This window comes from Myotis daubentonii, chromosome 9 (assembly GCF_963259705.1).
Source record: "Myotis daubentonii chromosome 9, mMyoDau2.1, whole genome shotgun sequence".
Lineage (NCBI taxonomy): Eukaryota > Metazoa > Chordata > Mammalia > Chiroptera > Vespertilionidae > Myotis > Myotis daubentonii.
Window position 1 is genome coordinate 60,975,589 of NC_081848.1, and position 18,774 is coordinate 60,994,362.

The following is an 18,774-nucleotide window of genomic DNA, read 5'->3' on the forward strand; positions in this document are numbered from 1 at the left end:
GTTTCGCCAGATTAACTCAAGCAGCTGAGATGACACGTAGTGTAATGCTTACGTATTTTCTTTTGTCCTTACCTACTGTGGTGCTTTACCTCTGGCACTCACCAACTGCTTCACACCCATTAATTAAGTCTCACAATACATATTGGAAGAAGAAACACATTCTCTCTGTCCGAAATGGTGGAACCATTCACAAGTGGACTTTCCAGAATACGAAACACATATTGTCACTGACGGGTCTGAAAATACAGTAGTTTTGGACTATGTCTCAAAATCAAAACATCCTTCTAGATTTATGATGGTATTTATTTATTTTTTAAATCCTTTAACATAATATGCCTGATGCTGATGTCACACACAAGGAATCTGTTTCCATAGATCAAATTCATTAATAGCATGTGATGAGTTTGAAACAGAATATAAACTGAATTCATATTTTTTATATAGAAGCATGGACACTAAGTAACAAAGACATATTTGATTAATAAAAAATAAATAACAATGGTTATATATTTTATGATATTCATTATAAATACAATGGAAATAGATGACTGGAAAATTTCTTTAGGGATGATGATAGTGGGTTCAGTATTCCGTGTGAAGAGAAATAGAGGGGTCATTCTCACCTAATAGTTGTTTAACAAACAAGCTTATTTTTTCCTATTAAGTCACGTGGTGTTATAATATGGTCTTCTTTATTTGACTAACTTTATGAAAAAATTAAAAACTCCATTTTGGCCACTAAAAGCTTTCTAGATCCATGGCCTTCATTAAGTACAAGTTGTGACATAGTATATACATATATTCATGGGTACAAATGGGGGGCTAAAGAAATCTTATAAATCTGCTAAATCACATACAAACTTTAATTCAGCCATGGTTCAAGGAAGTGAATGACATAATTATAGCAAAACCTATTGCATTCCTATCAATACATTTATGTCAATGTGTTTCCTTGGTAAATACCTTCATAAATACAATAAACTAGGATAGAGTTGATGCTGAAACTATCTTATTGGAATAAGAACTAGAAGGTATCCAAGGATACCTGAATTAATTGAAAAACATGATATCCTTAGGAGATATTTTTATAATAAAATCTTAGATTTTATGTTTAATATTCATTAAATTTTAGAATAAATTCTATTGTTTTATTATTAATATTAATGATCAGTAAATATAAATTATTTTTTAAAGAGCCTCATGTTCACAAGAAATTTTAAAAATAATTTTAATTTCTAGCTATATTCTTTGTTGTTTCAGAGAAGTATGACAAGATAATAAGTAAACACTTTTAGACATAAATGTAAAGGACTAGATGCCCGGTGTACGGATTCTTGCACCAGTGGGGTCCCTCAGCCTGGCCTGTGAGGATTAGGCTGAAACCAGCTCTCTGACATCCTCTCAGAGGTCCTGGATTGTGAGAGGATGGTTCTCAGGTGACACACTCCAGAATTGGTCTCCCTTCTCTCTGGTTCTGGGTCTGTCACCCAAGATCTGCTGCTGCCAAGTGATACAGCTCAGCAGTACCTGCATTGAGTGTCTGCCCCCTGGTGGTCAGTGCACATCATAGCTACTGGCCAGTCACCCAGTTGCTTAGGCTTTTATATATATAGACTAGAGGCCTGGTGCATGAAATTCATGCGCTTGGGGGTGGGGGGGACCCTCAGCCCGGCCTGCACCCTCTTGCAGTCTGGGAGCCCTGCTCCCCATGCCTAAGCTGTCAGTTGGACATCCTTAGCACTGCTGCAGAGATGGGAGAGGCACCCACCACTGCCGCTGTGCTTGCCAGCTGTGAGCCTGGCTCCTGGCTGAGTGGCGCTCCCCCTGTGGGAGCACACTGACCACCCGGGGGCAGCTTCTGCATTATGCATCTGCCTCCTGGTGGTCAGTGCAAATCATAGTGACCGGTTGTTCTGCCGTCAGGCCGAAACCAGCTCTCTGACATCCCCTAAGGGGCCCCAGATTGCGAGAGGGTGCAGGCCAGGCTGAGGGACCCCATCGGTGCATGATCGGGGCTGGGGAGGGATGTGGGAGGTTGGCCAGCCAGGGAGGGACTGCGGGAGGGCTCTAGGGTGTGTCTGGTCCATCTCACTCAGTCCTGATCAGCTGGGCCTCAGCAGCAAGCTAACCTACCAGTCAGAGTGTCTGCCCCCTGGTGGTCAGTGCACATCATAGCGAGCGGTTGAGAGGCCTTAGCATATCATTAGCATATTATGCTTTGATTGGTCGAATGGCCAACTGGAGAACCAGACACTTAGCCTATTAGACCTTTATTATATAGGACTAGAGGCCTGGTGCACAAAAATTTGTGCACACGGGGGGGAGGGAGGGTCCCTCAGCCTGGCCTGTGCCCTCTCGCAGTCTGGGACCCCTCGGGAGATAATGACCTGCTGGCTTAGGCCTGATCCAGGGTGGCAGAGGGCAGGCCCAATCCCTAGGTGCAGCCCCTAGTCGGGCTCAAAGCAGGGCCGATTGGGGAGTTGGGGTGCCACCCCTGTCATGCACAGAGCAGGGCGGATCAGGAGGTTGTGATGCCACCCTCAGTCACGCTCAGGGTAGGGCAGATTGGGGGATTGGGGCACCGCCCCCTGTCACACTCAAGGCAGGGTCGATGGGGAGGTTGCAGCGCCACCCCCTGTCACGCACAGAGCAGGGCCCATCAGGGAGGTTGGGGCTCCATACCCTGTCACGCACAGAGCAGGGTCGATCAGGGGGTTGGGGAGCTCCCCCGTGTCACGCACAGAGCAGGGCCCATCAGGGGGGTTGGGGCTCTGTATCCCCTCATGCACAGAGCAGGGTCAATCAAGGGGTTGGGGAGCTCCCCCCTGTCACGCACAGAGCAGGGCCCATCAGGGGGTTGGGGAGCTCCCCCCCGTCACGCACAGAGCAGGGCCAAACAGGGGGGTGAGCAGCTCCCCCCTGTCACCCACAGAGCAGGGCCGATCAGGGGGTTGGGGCGCCGCCACTGTCAGACTCAGGGCAGGGCCGATGGGGAGGTTATGGCTCTACCCTGTCACACACAGAGCAGGGCCCGTGAGGGGGTGGGGGTTGGGGCGCCACACCCTGTCACACACAGAGCAGGGCCAATCAGGGGGTTGTGGCGCCACACCCTGTCACACGCAGAGCCGCAGGGCGATCAGGGGGTTGGGGAGCTCCCCCCTATCAGGCACAGAGCAGGGCTGATGAGGGGATTGGGGTGCCTTCCCCTGTCACAAACAGAGCAGGGCGGATAGGGAGGTTGTGGCCCCGCCCCCTGTCACACACAGAGCTGCAGGGCGATCAGGGGATTTGGGCGCTGCCCCCTGTCACGCTGATCCCAGTGCCAGGAGGCCTCTCGGCTCCGCTGATCCCGGTCCTGGGAGGCATATTACCCTTTTACTGTATAGGATAGAGGCCTGGTGCACAGGTGGGGGCCGGCTGGTTTGCCCTGTTGGGTGTCCTGTATCAGGGTGTGGGTCCCCACTGGGGTGCCTGGCCAGCCTGGGTGAGGGGATGATGGCTGTTTGCAGCTGGTCACACACCCTTCAGGGTGGGGGACCCCACTGGGGTGCCTGGCCAGTCTGGGTGAGGGGCTGATGGCTGTTTTCATGCTGGCGGGTGACTGAAGCTCCCAACCGCTCCTTTTTTTCTTTTTTTTTTTATTCTGCGCCAGCTTTAGCTCTGGCTCCACCTCTGAGGCCTCTGCTGCTGAAAGCAGGTATCTGGTTTGTTTGGGTTCTATAATCGAAACACTGTATCAACTCTAGCTCTGAGATCCCGGCTGGCTGAAAGCAGGTTTCTGGGGTTTTGTTTAGCTTCTATATTTGTAACAGTGTTTCAAACTGCAAGCTCAGAGGCCGGCAAGGCAGGCCAAGCGGGGAACGTTAGTTTCCTCCATCACTGAAGCTAGCAAGCCTCATGTTAGCTTCAAGCTGCCTGGCAGCCGGCCGTCATCTTGGCTGGCAGTTAATTTGCATATTTCCCTGATTAGCCAATGGGAAGGGTAGCGGACATATGACTAATTACTATGTTTCTCTTTTATTAGATAGGATATTATTCTGAGGTAGAAATAGAATGGAAATAAATTTAAAGGCTTGTCTTAGCTCTTTTCCCTGCATTAATTTCCCCACAGCACTTGACTCCAGGTAGCATACTCTCTTATTTTGTTACTTATTGTTTCTGTACTAGAAAGCTCATGAAGGCAAGCATTTTCTATCTGTTTTTCTTCATTACTTTATCCAGAGAGCTAGAATAATTCCTGGCAAAGACTAAATGATCAATAAATGTATAAATGAATTAATAAATGAGTGAATATATATATGTGAACAAATAAATATGTTTAACAATAATAACAAAACAAAAAAAGATTATACCAAGGTTAAGACATCTGCTAGCTCACTTTTCTTCTACCTCTAATATTCTAATTTTTGGTTCATGCAGATCTGAAATCTGCCTTTTTTTTTTTTCTTAAAGCTATTCCTTGGTCATATTTATATGACCAATTTCCTTTAGCAGGCGATAAGACAGCAGTTCTCAACCTGTGGGTTGTGACCTCTTTGGGGGTTGAACAACCCTTTCATAGGTGTCACCTAAGACCATCGGAAAACACATATATAATTACATATTGTTTTGTGATTAATCACTATGCTTTAATTATGTTCAATTTGTAACAATGAAATTGGGGGTCACCACAACATGAGGAACTGTATTAAAGGGTTGCAGCATTAGGAAGGTTGAGAACCACTGAGATAAAAGATAAGAGAGAGAAGCTAGTTGATAAGAAGAGCTGATTTTAGCTAGGGATGCATAAATCTTTTGTTTTAGCTGGTGAAAATAAAAGGCAATAGGCACAAGTGTAGATAAGTGGGTAGATATAATTTGGGTGTATTTCTCTTGCTTTATTTTTAATGATGAGCTAGACAGCAAAATTGCAACTGAGAGTGAAAGGATTGTAGGTGCTGGGTGTTAAGAGAGAAGAGAAAGGATGACAGCATGGCAGACTCAAGGATCCACTTAAATCAATTTAAAATAAGACAAGTCATGCCCTAGCTGGTTTGGCTCAGCGGATAGAGTGTTGAACTGCAGCCCGAAGGGCCCCGGGTTTGATTACTGTCAGGGTGATAAGGTAATTGGACATTGTGTATGTAGGAGCAGAGGGTTGCAGTTATTGATCAAAAGTATTCCAGGAAATTACATGAGTGATGTAGAGTAGGAGAAACTAACTTTGAGGGTAGAAATAAAAGAACTGAGAAGCCAAGGTCCTAGAAAGATTACCTGCGTATATCATAATTTCCAAGAATTATTTTGTGAGCCATATTGGTAACAGTTGCAGTAAGACAACAGTTTAAAAATATTCAGAAAAGTTTTAGGAAGGGTCCCCAGAAAGTGTTAGGTGACTTCCACAAGAAGAGATAGTAGCAAGTATGGATTCATAATCTGAGACTCAAATCTGTGCATCTTGAAGGAGGAGAGAGAAAAATGATCTTGAAGTGTCAATGAGGAGCCAGAAATTCTCTACCTCATCTTCAGTACCTATTAGTGTGGGAGACAAATAGCCATCAGCTAAGAATGCCACATGGAAAGTGGGGTTTCAGGAGCATCTCAGGTTTCAGTTAGAGCAAGAAGGTGAGGGGACATAAAAGGCTTTGCTATTGATGACTGAGTAAAAGAGGACATAGTGAAAGTATCTCAAAGAGTTGGAAGGAGTGGGGATGTTCATAGAGGCAAACCCCATTTGCCTAGAACTAGAGGATTAAAATCAGAGGGGTATGAGATGATGTGAAAATTTTGGTCTTCTTGAGGTAACTGAGATGAATACAGTTGAAGAGCACAGTGATTTAATACTGGTGGATCCAAGTGTGAGTGAGACAGGACATAAAGGTGTGTGTAGGATATGGGTATGGGGACATCTTGCCAAGATGGAGAGTTCTGGGTTTCCTCTGGGTTCCTGCATAGACAAGTTCTGAAGTGAAGTCTCTTATTCCTAGGACGCGAAACAACTTTTCAACCCTGCAGTAGCAGCAAGTAATATGCTCTCTTTAGCAAGGACAAGATATTCTGTTGTGTGGGAATGGCACATGACTGATTCATTCCTGGATGATGGAGTGTACTGTTATATGTTTCCTTATTCTAGAAACCTAACTCAGTTATAGAGTATAACCTCTTTAGATTATGGTTGACCAGTTTATCAATTATGTGATAAATTTTATACGGGCTTAAGTAAAGATACAACCAGGCATAAACATAATATAAAGATGGCAAAAACTAGCAGATTGGTAATATTATAACTTATTTTGCCACCTTTAGGGAAAAATCCAAGTGATTTATTAATGCTTTCTAAAAGTATATATTAAGTCCGATAATTAGAACATTCTAAGCCTTTCTAATTTGTTTCTTTCTGGTTAGAAAGTTATAATAGCTAAACAACAACTGCAGTAGCAACAGTGCACAGAGTTGATTTGCTAAGTGTTTTCTGCACTGAGCCATGACCTGGAGAGGGGCAAAGTGAGGGCAGGGTAAATGAAATGCCTATGTTAGGTCTCTCCACTCTGAAGAGTCTGGATTTGTCCCTTGGTTCAAAATCTGGCGCAGAAGAAAAAGAAAACTTTTTCATGACCTGAAGATTTTGAAATCAAGTTTACTGGCAGCAAATAACAATGACAAATGGCTTTCACATCCATTTAAAGGACTATCTGGCCCTAAACACTTTGTAGAGAATAATGAAAGCATGTGTTAGTAACTACAGAAAAATTTTTTGTGCTGAATCTGGAGAAAATCTTTAAAAAGAATGATTGGGGTGGTTGTAAATCCTCTGCTTTGAATAGGTAAATCCAGTAATCCAGTAATCTGCCATAGGGTTTTGTTCTCTACCGATTCATCATGCTAGGGTGGGGGTAGTTGATCAGTACACCTGATGTCAGCCATGGTGTGTGTAGCTTTATCTGGTTTGGCTTATTTCCTAGGTGGGGAGCTGAAACACAACTGAAGCCTAGATGTTATCTCTTGTTTGAAGGAAACTCTGTCACTGCAGTCCACGGAGCAGAGGCTTTATTCTAAAGATTATTTGATATTGATCAGAATCTCATTGTACCGAGGGCTTAATGATTAAGGGAGTGGACATGCAAGGGTGGAGGATGCAGGTGAGTCAGGATGCTGGATATGGCCAGTTTGAATCAAAATGAAAGAAAGGAGAGAAGGTCATATTGAAGAAATGAAATTTCTACATGGTTACAACTGGAAGAGTTAGCTTTAGCAAGATCCTTTGCATGGTTACAACTGGAAGAGTTAGCTTTAGTGAGATCCTTTACATAAAACTTGAGTCTCCTCTGGTCAAGACTGTGGTGCAAATTCTCATTGTTTTAATATAACATGATGCTGTTTACATGCAGCTTGTTATTTCTAAATGAATTTTATTAGGGAGGAAAAATGTTAAGTCTGATTTTAGGAATTGGTGAAGATTTTTGGTGTTTAAGGTTCCAATGCTGGTGATGCCATGATCTTAGAAGCTAGTTATTTGTTTCATATTTAATATTGTTGGAGAGGAAGAAGGATGGGAAGGAAATTGGAAGTAAAGTTAGAGAGAGATCCCATATTCTTAGACACAGAGGAAATTTAACCAGACATGTGTGATTGTCAAGTACAGTTCAGCTCAAATATTCAAAACCTGTTGCCTCACAAATATTTAGAGGCTACTTATATTGACTAGCTTATGCTATATTCATATGCAGAACTCCATTAATTTCACACCTGTAAGGTATTAACCCCCCAAATAGAACAATCAACAGTACCATTCCTCAGACATGGAAATTTAAAATGTTCCAGTTTCATAGCCCCTCTGCTAATTGTCCAACCTGTTTAGTGAGATTTCTATTTTTACCTCATGGATGGTGATGTTGCAATACCATGTGTTTTGGAAAGCACAAGTATGCTTGAGGATGTTGCTGAAAATTCATCTGGGAAATGGAGGTGAGTCTTTAGTAGTGTCTGGGTGTTATCCAAATTGGCAGTCTCAGAGTTGTTGCTGTTGATTCAGCTGGGCCTTGTTTTGGGAAGACTTCAAATCTTTATCTCTTCTGATGAAAACAATGCCTGGAATTCCTTTTTGTTCTCCATATTCAAATATATTTAAGTTCATTTGTGTTTGGAATTGACCTCATTGACCTCTTTCCCCTGCACCACCCCTCCATGACACCCCTCCCCCCTAATGCCTAAGTATGGGGAAGTCATTTTCAAGCTTTTAAATGAATCATTATTTTTCCAAGTAAGATTGAACTTTATCAATATATGCAACACATAAATATGGGGCTTCTCTGGTGAGGGCCCCTTTGTATATCTCCAGTGAAATTCCAGGCGGGCGTAATTTTAAAAGCTCTGAACTAATGGGAAGAACACTTGACCAGGAGTTATGGTCACAGTAATTGGATTCCATTTAGTCAATCAGTTCAATTTAACTGACATTCATTGAGCATTTTCAGTGTGCCAACAACTCAAAATGCTAGAGGAAAAAAGGCACTTTGGGAAATTTACCTTCCAGTGTAAGAAAAAGCAGGTATGGGAACAAGTATAATAAAGTGTTGCAGATTTTTGGACAAGGTCAGTGATATATGTCAGTCAGTCTGGGCCTTGTTTTCTGTAAATTTAAATAAACCACTTGGAACAAACAGCATATGGAATCTAACCTCTTTTACATGCATGACCATATGGTTCTTTTCCTCTGTGCCACTGACTTTAATCACAAAGGAAAGCCACTGGGAATAGACATGAGGAAATGGACGTACAAGGACTGGATAGAGGCAGCATGTGCATCTTTGTTTTTTTTTTTTCTTTATGTTGAAAAAAGTTTGTCATAGAAAGGCAGGAATGAAAAAATAAGTACAATGTATAGTTGCTAAGGAACAGAAGTATCGTCTTTAGCCTTTTCACAATATTCCTTCTACCTCCATGACTCATGTGAAACTTGGCTTTCCCCTGATAACAAACTGTCCTTCCACTGAGGCCTCATCCTCCAACTCCACCCTCAATCCAGTTTCATGGGGCCAATGGGAACAGTGGCTAAACTTTCCACATAGAATGGTAAGAAAAACACAGGCAGTGGATAATCCAGGGACAATGTATACTTTGTACAAAGTGTTCCATAATCCACAGGTAATTATCACAGTATTAACATTTTGGTATATTCTTTTTGGCATTATGTATCTATAACTATGATATATCTAATCTATCTACATATTGTATCATATCATATATCATATCATATCATATCATATCATATCATATCATATCATACTAGAAGCCCAATGCACAAAATTCGTGCAAGAGTAGGCCTTCGAAGCCGCATGGCTACAGCCCCGGCTTTGTCCGGAAGGTCGTCCCGAAGGACGTCTGGATGGCCGTTCAGTCAATTTGTATATTACACCTTTATTATTAGACATTATATATGTGTATATATATATATATAATATATATGTATATATATTATATATGCATTTCTATTACTTTATCTACATCTATATCTGTATTGACACTTCATTCTTTGTAAGTGAAATTAATTTTACTTTATATACTTTATTTTTAAAGCATTTTTAAATGCTATTAAGTAAGTTTAATGTTTCCCTTCTTCTTCACCATCCCACAGTCTCTGTCATCATGCTCATTCTGAGCCATTGTTCTTTGCCCTACTATATTATAGTTCTATCTTTTGAACCCCATGTTCTCCAATTTCTGCTACTCTCTCTACATTTCACATCTGCCAGTCTCCAGGATACTTATTTCTTGAAGACTTACAGCTTGCTCTCACATCCCCATTCCACCTATTAGCATCTCCAATTTCAACTCTATCCATGAACATCCAGGAAGGCACTGTGGTATGATACAAAGGGCATGAATTTTTTAGTTAAAATGATTTAGGTTCCAATCAGCTGTGTGACTTTAGCAAGTCTCCTAACCTCTCAAAACCCCAAATTTTTAATCTTAAAAAACAAGGATAATAACAATAGCCATTTTATGCCACATCTCGTATTTACTTGTTACATGTTGCTATTTATATTTTTGTTAGTTTTTGAGAATGACTGTGATAGAGATTAGGAGTAATGTATCTAAAATGATTGCTAAAATGCTTTATAAATAGTTGGAAATCAAAACAGAACAACTGCCATTATTTCTTACAGCTTGACCTTAAACAATGTTAGTGTTAATGTTCTACTGCCCTCAGTAACCATGACTGATTTCCATTTCACCTTTCAGGAGCATGGCTGCTTTTCCTCTAGGAGGTGGTTTTCAACATTGGCTGCACATTAGGAATCTTTCGGAGCTTTAAAAATAAACTGATGCTGGGTTTTGTCTTGAGATTCTGATTTAATTGCTCTGAGATGTAGTATGGGCATTGGGATATTTTTAAAGCTCTCTGATGTTAAAACTATATAAATCTTGCTTCACTTCTCCAGCTCTTCCACCCTCCCCACAATCTCACCCCTGCTAAAAACTGTCGGAATCTCTGTCTTTAATGCTCCTGTATTCTTTCAATCCGCTACTTGCTTCAGACCACCTTGTCCAGCCAGGATCCCAGAGTTAACTGTGCATACAAAACTTGTCACCAGCAATTATAATAAAATGAATATGTTTTCTTGCCACTTTCATGGTTTATAGATATTTTTTTAAGTCACCGACTCATGGAGTCTTTGACAGATTCTCTTTTCTCCTTGAAATTTCCAAACTCATTAGTCAATCCTCAGAGAGCTAACAGTTCAACACCTTTTCTCATTCTCTTCTATCAAGAATGGGGTTACATTCATGATACTCTTCTCAGAGAACAAAATGACTGAATTGAAGCCTTAAAATTTTTAACCCTCCATATCACATCTAGAATCTCTAACTTACTTATTAGAATCTACTATTTAATCCAGGTGCAAAATGTGAGCAAGTGGGATAAATCTTGCTGATGACTTATTTTATTTGTTATTAGAATTTTAGTATATTTAGATGGACCAAGAACTTATAGTTGAGGGTAGGCTCTAACTTTTCTTACTGTATTTACTGTATATCATACACAGTTGCCTACCACAGAGGCTTAAGAATAAAGAAGGACTTTAAATTCAGTGTTATTTTCAGTTAGGTTTTGTAAGCTTTCAAGGCCTAAGGGCCAAGCCATTGATCTGGTTTATCATAAGTATGGTTAGCTTGGGTGTGTATCCAACTGTGAGTTAAAATGGCATTGTTGGATAATTGTTGGGCAGTGGGACCGAAAGGGTGTTGAAAGGCAACTAGAATAGTCATTGCAGTAAGCAGACATAAGATTCTGAGTATGTTCAGCTTGAAATTAGACTGAAGAACTATGAAAATGAATAATGCTTTCTTAGGAGTTTTTGTTCAGGCAAAAATTAGGTTATGATGGTAGTATTAGTAAATGAAAAAAAAAGTGATCAAAAGGAAGACCAAGTGTAAGAGTTGCTGGATGGCATCATGTATGACTGACCTGGTCTGGGGTCTTAGGACAACCATCTATGTCAGGTGCCATCTGTTTTGATCCCAGAATGAGAATTCTAGTGTTAGTCTTAGATTGTATAAAGATTTTCTGTTTCAGATACCCAGTAGGCTGACATAACCACTCAGGTGTGTGGGTACTTTTTAAATGAGAAACATGAATGCATAAGTCAGCACCCTTAAGTTTAGTGGCAGATGGGCTAATTAGTAATATCTGATATGGCCCTTTCCATCAGGACTAAAGGGCATCTTTATGAAGATGATATTTTTAATAAACATACACTATGGGTTGGAGATCATGGTATAGATTTCCATCTCCCAGAAGTGTGTAATGGAAAGATTCTGAGGATATTTTTCCATTGATTTTTAGAGAGATAGAAGAGAGAGGGAAAGACAGAGAGAAATATTGAAACATTGATGTAGAGAGAAACACCGATGTGAGAGAGACACATTGATTGGTTGCCTCTTGCACAGCCCCAATCAGGGCCCGGGCCAGGGAGAAGCCTTCAATTGAGGTACCTCACTTGACCGAAATCGAATCCAGGACCCTTTGGTCCACATGCCATCACTTTATTCACTGAGCCAAACTGGCTAGGGCTCCATCCAGGAGCTTTCTTTAAGTGATTACCTCTACTTTGAATGTCCCAGGATTTTTATGTTTAATAAATTTGTAGTTAATTGGGTAACCTATAAGAGTTAATCTTAAGGGCCCCGATATTCATTACAGTAAATCAGGAGGTTTCCTTTAAGCCAGTGCAAGTGCATACATTCCTTGATCTAATCTCATTGGTCTACTGGTAGTACTTTCAAAAGGAGACAGTCTGTGTTTGCTGAAAAGAGTAGATCTCACATTGAGCAATACCAAGGGAAAAGCCTTAGGTCAAGGAAGATTGGAAGACTACACCAGTTTTGTCAGGTGAGTTTTGATTACCAAGTTAGTCACTCTATGAGACTGGAGGACTGGTGATGATGTGCACAATGGAAATGTTGAAAATCAACCAGATCTTACAAACATTGAATAATGTGTCCTATAGTGTGAGTTCCCCAGTCAATATGGAGCTCTGAGGGGATACCCCAAGTAGGAAGGCTGTTCTAGGAGTTATTTTACTACTGAGGCTATGGCTCTGCAGCATACAAATGCTTCTACCCATGGAGAAAACATACAAATCATTACTAACAAGTATTTGTATCCTTGAATAAAGTTGATTTGCCAGTCCTCAACCGGGCATTAGCACAAGGTATGAATGGGCTTTCCTAGGTTGTATGTTAACCAGATTTGACTTTTGTTGTATACCTAGGAAGCTATCTTGGTGATGGCTTTCAGTAGTATTGTTTCCCTAAGAAACCATTTTGTCAGTTGAGTGTCCCAATAAAGTAAGTCATATACATATTGTAACATATGATATTGTATGCAATCAGGGAGGTACGGTAGGTCATTTTGACCTACCCATCAGTTTCTTTTAGAGAATAAGTAGGGAGCCTTTTTACTGCCAAAGGCCATTTGAATATTTATAATATCATGGGCAATACAAAATTATCAACTTAAAAATTAGCCTGCTATTTTTGGTCAAACATTTAATTAACTCGCCCCTAATGGCTTGACAAGGCCAGAACAAATGATTTCAGAGGCGTTATACTGCCTACAGGCCAGACGTTCCCCACCCCTGTTTTAGGGTAAAATTTATAGCCTTTTCCTAACCATTTCTTGCTGTTTTGTTGAATAGCTAAATAGTGTGCTTAATAATTTTATATTTTATATCCCCACTTGTTTCAACTGGTGGCATAGTTTTCATTAGAGGATGTGATTGTTTTAATGTTGCTAACTTAGCAGCAATGTCAGCCGAGTGATTACCTTTGATAAATTTGCAGTTAATTGGATACTCTTTAAGAGTTCTGAAACATAAGAATTGTTTTTTTAATCTCTTTTTTTTTCTGAAAGAGGTCAAGAATTTCTCTGTTTCCAGAGCATACTAATGTAATGGGCAGCACCAAAGCATACTGCTGTTTGTATCAATTATACCTACCTCTGGCCAAACTGCAAGCTCAGATTAATGCATAGCACCCTACTTGTTGAGCAGAAGTTGCCTGAGACATGATAACCTTGCTCTTTTCCTCTCTCTCCCCCATCTTATCCCTCTCCTCTCAGAATCTTGGAGAAGACGCATCTGACCTTTATTTTCATTCCTGGAGAAGGCTTTATTTAGGCCTTTTATTTTTATTTTTTTAAAATATATTTTATTGATTTTTTACAGAGAGGAAGGGAGAGGGATAGAGAGTTAGAAACATCGATGAGAGAGAAACATCGATCAGCTGACTCCTGCACACTCCCCACTGGGGATGTGCCCGCAACCAAGGTACATGCCCTTGACCAGAATCGGCCCTGGGACCCTTGAGTCTGCAGGCTGACGCTCTATCCACTGAGCCAAGCCAGTTAGGGCTATTTAGGCCTTTTAGATAATTTTGAATAAGCATGTACAAGTCAAAAAGAACAATAAATATTTTTTCACTAATATTGACTTTTCATAGCATCACTTTGATAGGTCAGGTTAACAGAAGTCTCCAATTATTTAATCCAATGAAAAAATTATTTCCTCTCTAGGAATGCAGTGTACAGAGACAGGGAGAACACGGTGAGAGAAAACAAAATTTCAGTTGAATGAATTTACTGTGAATTTAATTTTAATAATTCAATAATATGTTGAAAATGCATCCAAAGAAGAAGAGCAATGCTGAAAAAACATAATTCAGTTGGGTAAATAATTATAATAATGTTATTATTATTTATAGCCACAGTTTTCCTGGAGTTTTGGAAAAGAAGAAGAAGTACATTGACCTATACTTGGGACCTTATTGAATGGGAAGAAGAAGAGGTAAGATGTTAGGAAACAGAAGATAAGGAATCTGGGTTTACAGATATTGCAGACAAGTGTTCATTGCTCTTTACATCTAAAGTGGAAGCAGCTAAACACAATTAGACTTTCCCTTGATGCTTTACGACTAACAAGATTTCTTATTTAATGAAAAAAATCAATGATGGGATCATGTAATTTTTTTCAAAGCATATCTATGATATTTTCTTAAACTATATTACTGGAAAGTTGGGCTAATTATAACATAATTTAGGGTTACTTGGAAAGTAATTTGCATCTTATTTTTCAAAATATGCTTCTTTGCCAAGACTTGATATAAAAGTAGGCCAAAATGCAGGAATGTTGTATCAACGCAGGTAAAATGTTAAACATTTTTTTACTTTGATGTTTAGGTAACTGTAAGTTTCTCTCATAGGAAACACTTCGTCCCCAGTTTGAAGCAAAATATTACAAGATGGAGAGAGTGAATCCCATTAGTGGAAAACCTGAGCCACATCAGCCTTCTTCAGACAAAGTCAGCCGTCTTCTTGTTTCTATATCAGGAATATTCTTCATGGTAAAGTATAACCATTCATATCAGAATGTTGTGGGCTTCCAGGGTTAGAAGGAAGTTCTAGGCTGCCAACTCATTTTGTGACCCAGATGATGCTAGAAACCACATCCTGTTCAATGCTTTGGCAGTACACACTATTAAACAGAATAAAAAACCACAGCAGGTCACAAAGGGAGTTTGTGCATATCCTTAAGTAAAACACTCTGTGGGAGAAACAGAGATCATCTAAGGTAAAATGGAAATTATATGAGTTGCCCTGATAAATTAGTTATCTTGTTTTAAACTGAAGTATCCCATTTAATAGTAGAAATTTAAACAAAGTTTTCATTTTAGTGTGGTAATTGTATCACACGATAACAACTTAAATCTTATGCTACTTATTTTGACACTCAAGTAGCTTAGTTCCTTAAAGGAAAAATGAAATTTATGTATTCATTTTTAGAAAAATAAATGTCTTCAGTTCGGGTGGCAATGTATTGGATCTATTATTTTACTTTTGTTTCTGTTTTGTTAATAATACAAAATACTGCTGTCTCTTCTGGTCTTCCATGCTGTAGATTTCTTTGGTGATCACTGCAGTGTTTGCAGTGGTGGTGTATCGCCTGGTTGTCATGGAACAGTTTGCATCCTTCAAATGGAATTTCATCAAACAACACTGGCAGTTTGCAACATCTGCTGCTGCTGTCTGTATCAATTTTGTAATCATCATGGTCCTGAATCTTGTAAGTGTTTACAATTTTTCAATATGTGCAAAGGGATAGAGGTCTATGTTTCCTTTACATTTAGATTGTATTTATAGGAAGCCAAAATAAGAGCAAGCCACATTTCTGGCAAAGACTATTCAGTTTAGCAGAAAATACTTTATCCATATGGCTCAGATGATAGATTCCTTTAAATTAAAATAAATAAAAGTTGTAATATCAAAATTCCTTTCCCTTGATTTTGTAGTTTGATTGGTCATTCCTAAATGTCTAGTGTGTGCTAGAAAGATACTATCTTCCTTTCACTCAAGTAAGGAATTGTTTGAATTAGAAAACCATTCAAACAGATTTAAACTCAGAGGAGAATTTATTGGAAAGGTAAAGGAACATCTTGAAAGTGAAGGGTTCCTTCATTTTTCTTTCTTTGGAACTAGCATTTTTCTTTCTTTTCCTTTCTCTCTCTAATCTTCTCTTCTCTTCTCTTCTCTTCTCTTCTCTTCTCTTCTCTTCTCTTCTCTTCTCTTCTCTTCTCTTCTCTTCTCTTCTCTTCTCTTCTCTTCTCTTCTCTTCTCTTCTCTTCTCTTCTCTTCTCTTCTCTTCTCTTCTCTCTCTCTCTCTCTCCCCCCTATTGTCAATGCTTCTATTTGCATGTCTACTCTGCTCTATCAGGAAGATAGCTATCTTTGCCTAGTCATGCCCTGTCTTTCTCTCATAGTCTAGTGTGCTGTGGTATCACCATGCTTTCTTCTTTGGCTCTAACTACATGACCATGATGATCAGCTTTCTGTAATTTATTTAACATGGATCATCCAGTTATTTCAATGTGCTACTTTCTCAAAGACAGCACCTGATTTATTTAACATCATATACATTGTTTGACTTGTGAACCAGTGTCTATAGCTGAGAGGGTAACATTAGGCCTAGGCCTACCTCTTTAGCAAGGTTTATGGATGGCATTATTCTATTTTCTCTGTGTCTGAAGACAGGAGATACTGATTGGCACATTTAAGATAATATCTTCAATTCATCCAACAACTCCACAAGGCCAGTATTCTCTCTATTAGGTAAGGGAGGAAACTGAGATTTGGAAAACTTAAAAACTTGCTCCAAATCATACATATATTGTCAGTGCTAGTATATTGACATAATGAGATAATTCATGTAAATAGATTAGCAGTACTACAAAAATGATGTTGATATTACATACCAGTAATAAGTATTTAGAGCCAAATATGGATTGACACTAATATTACATGTTTATTTAGCCTGGAGAAGCTTAGGACCATTTGCTATTTAACTTAAAAATAATCAGAGAAGGCCTTAAGAGAAAAGTGAATAGTCACTGTAATCAATGAGTAAGTTTTAACACAAGGGTTATAGTTAATATCTTCCACTGGAGTCTGCTTTCTTCAGGTTCATTTTCATTTGTAAAAGGAGAATGTTGTTTACAGTTTCTTGAAACAAGTCATACAGTATTTTAGTTTATGCCTTTGGCTCATAATTAAAGTGAACAATAAACACTGAAAAAAAAATACAGTACTAGGACTGGGAGGTTTATATGATAGTATAGGTTGTGCATTGCTCAAAGTTACCTCATTGAAGGAGAACCATTCATCACATAGCAATTTTAGATTCTTATACTTATGATAGTACTCTTATGGTAGATGGTGAAAGATCTCATTTCTAACAACATCATTATATTATGAGGGTTTTCCAGTAGACAGATTTGATTGTGGTTAGAGCCCCATTATCTCAGGAAAAGGAAGCTAAGTGGCTGATGTGTTTATTTCTAGGCAACACTAGCAGTCAGCAGCCTGATCTTAACTTGAGTCCATTTATTATTCTTAGTAAGTTGGTTGACATAAAAATGACTTGCCATAGTGCTGCTACCCATTATCTTATTAGCTAGTGGAAAAATAGGATCCAAGGCACAATGAAGATTGCCTCACAGTTGAAGCACAAAAGGCCCTAGGTAAGATAAGAAGGAAGCCATCAATTGCATCTGAAATTGAGGGGTCGGGTACAACAGGGGTTGTGATAGTAGATCAGAGACTCAAAGGGAAAAAGAGAGGATCCTTGCAGAAATTGATCATCATTTGAAGAAATTCAACCTGCAACTGTAAAGAGGCACAGAAGTGTATGCTGTTTGTCTTGAAATTGCAAGAAGTGTCTATGAAACATACATTTATGGAATATATTAGAAAAATAGATCAAGAAATGTTAACTGTCTATTTGTTGCCCTTAATTATTTTAAAAATCTATTCTTATTTTTAAGTCTGTATTTCCTTTCTTTCAAAATACCAACATTTTCTTTATTTCCCTATTTTTCTCATTTTTTATTTTTATTTTTATTTTTTTAAAATATATTTTATTGATTTTTCACAGAGAGGAAAGGAGAGAGATAGAGTTAGAAACATCGATGAGAGAGAAACATTGATCAGCTGCCTCCTGCACATTCCCCACCGGGGATGTGCCCGCAACCCAGGTACATGCCCTTGACCGGAATCGAACCCGGGACCTCTCAGTCCACAGGCCGACGCTCTATCCACTGAGCCAAACCGGTTACGACTATTTTTCTCATTTTAAATAATAAAGTTAGTTTATGTCCCTTAAGTCCCTGAGAGAGAAATGCTGATAATTTTTCCTTTGGTCTTTTTAAATTCTTCAGACCAACTCTGCATTTAAATATAAGTTCTCACTCTTATACCTTTAAATGTTATCTATTACTGATTCATGAAGTTTTAAGCACTCAGAGTGATCTGTGAAAAGAGCACAAAAAAGTTGTCGTATTATGTCTTTTTATGAAATAAATGTCTAAATATAAGGAAATTTGAAATTTTAATTAGTTCATATAGGAATCATAACTATTATGTTAATTTTCAGTCTTCCTATTTGTTCTTTTTTAAAGTCTATAATTTTTATCTTTTCTTAACTTTGGATTACAAATACATTATTATTAACAGTACAAAAAACATTAAAAATATTAAGAAAGTTACTTGACATGATCCAAAATGCCTCTCATCTCCCTTCCTACCATAAACTAATTGTACCCATTGAAGATAATCAATGTTAATGGTTTCATGATTATTTATTACCCATCTTCAAAAGAGAACCCTGTGTTCCTGTGTTTGACAATTTGTTCCAAAGACCTACTGATCTTCAAAAACATCTTGAGTGAATTAATGAACTGGCC

The 18,774-nt window shown here is 39.2% G+C and overlaps 1 protein-coding gene across 1 annotated transcript in view; it reads left to right on the plus strand.

Moving 5' to 3' along the window:
* ANO3 (anoctamin 3) overlaps nt 1–18,774 on the plus strand; it is a 201,991-nt gene that overhangs the window by 148,294 nt on the left and 34,923 nt on the right. Inside the window, exons 15-17 of the mRNA XM_059709159.1 lie at nt 14,245–14,327; nt 14,743–14,883; nt 15,438–15,602. Coding sequence (XP_059565142.1) covers nt 14,245–14,327; nt 14,743–14,883; nt 15,438–15,602 — 389 coding nt within the window. The remainder of the gene's footprint in view (nt 1–14,244; nt 14,328–14,742; nt 14,884–15,437; nt 15,603–18,774) is intronic.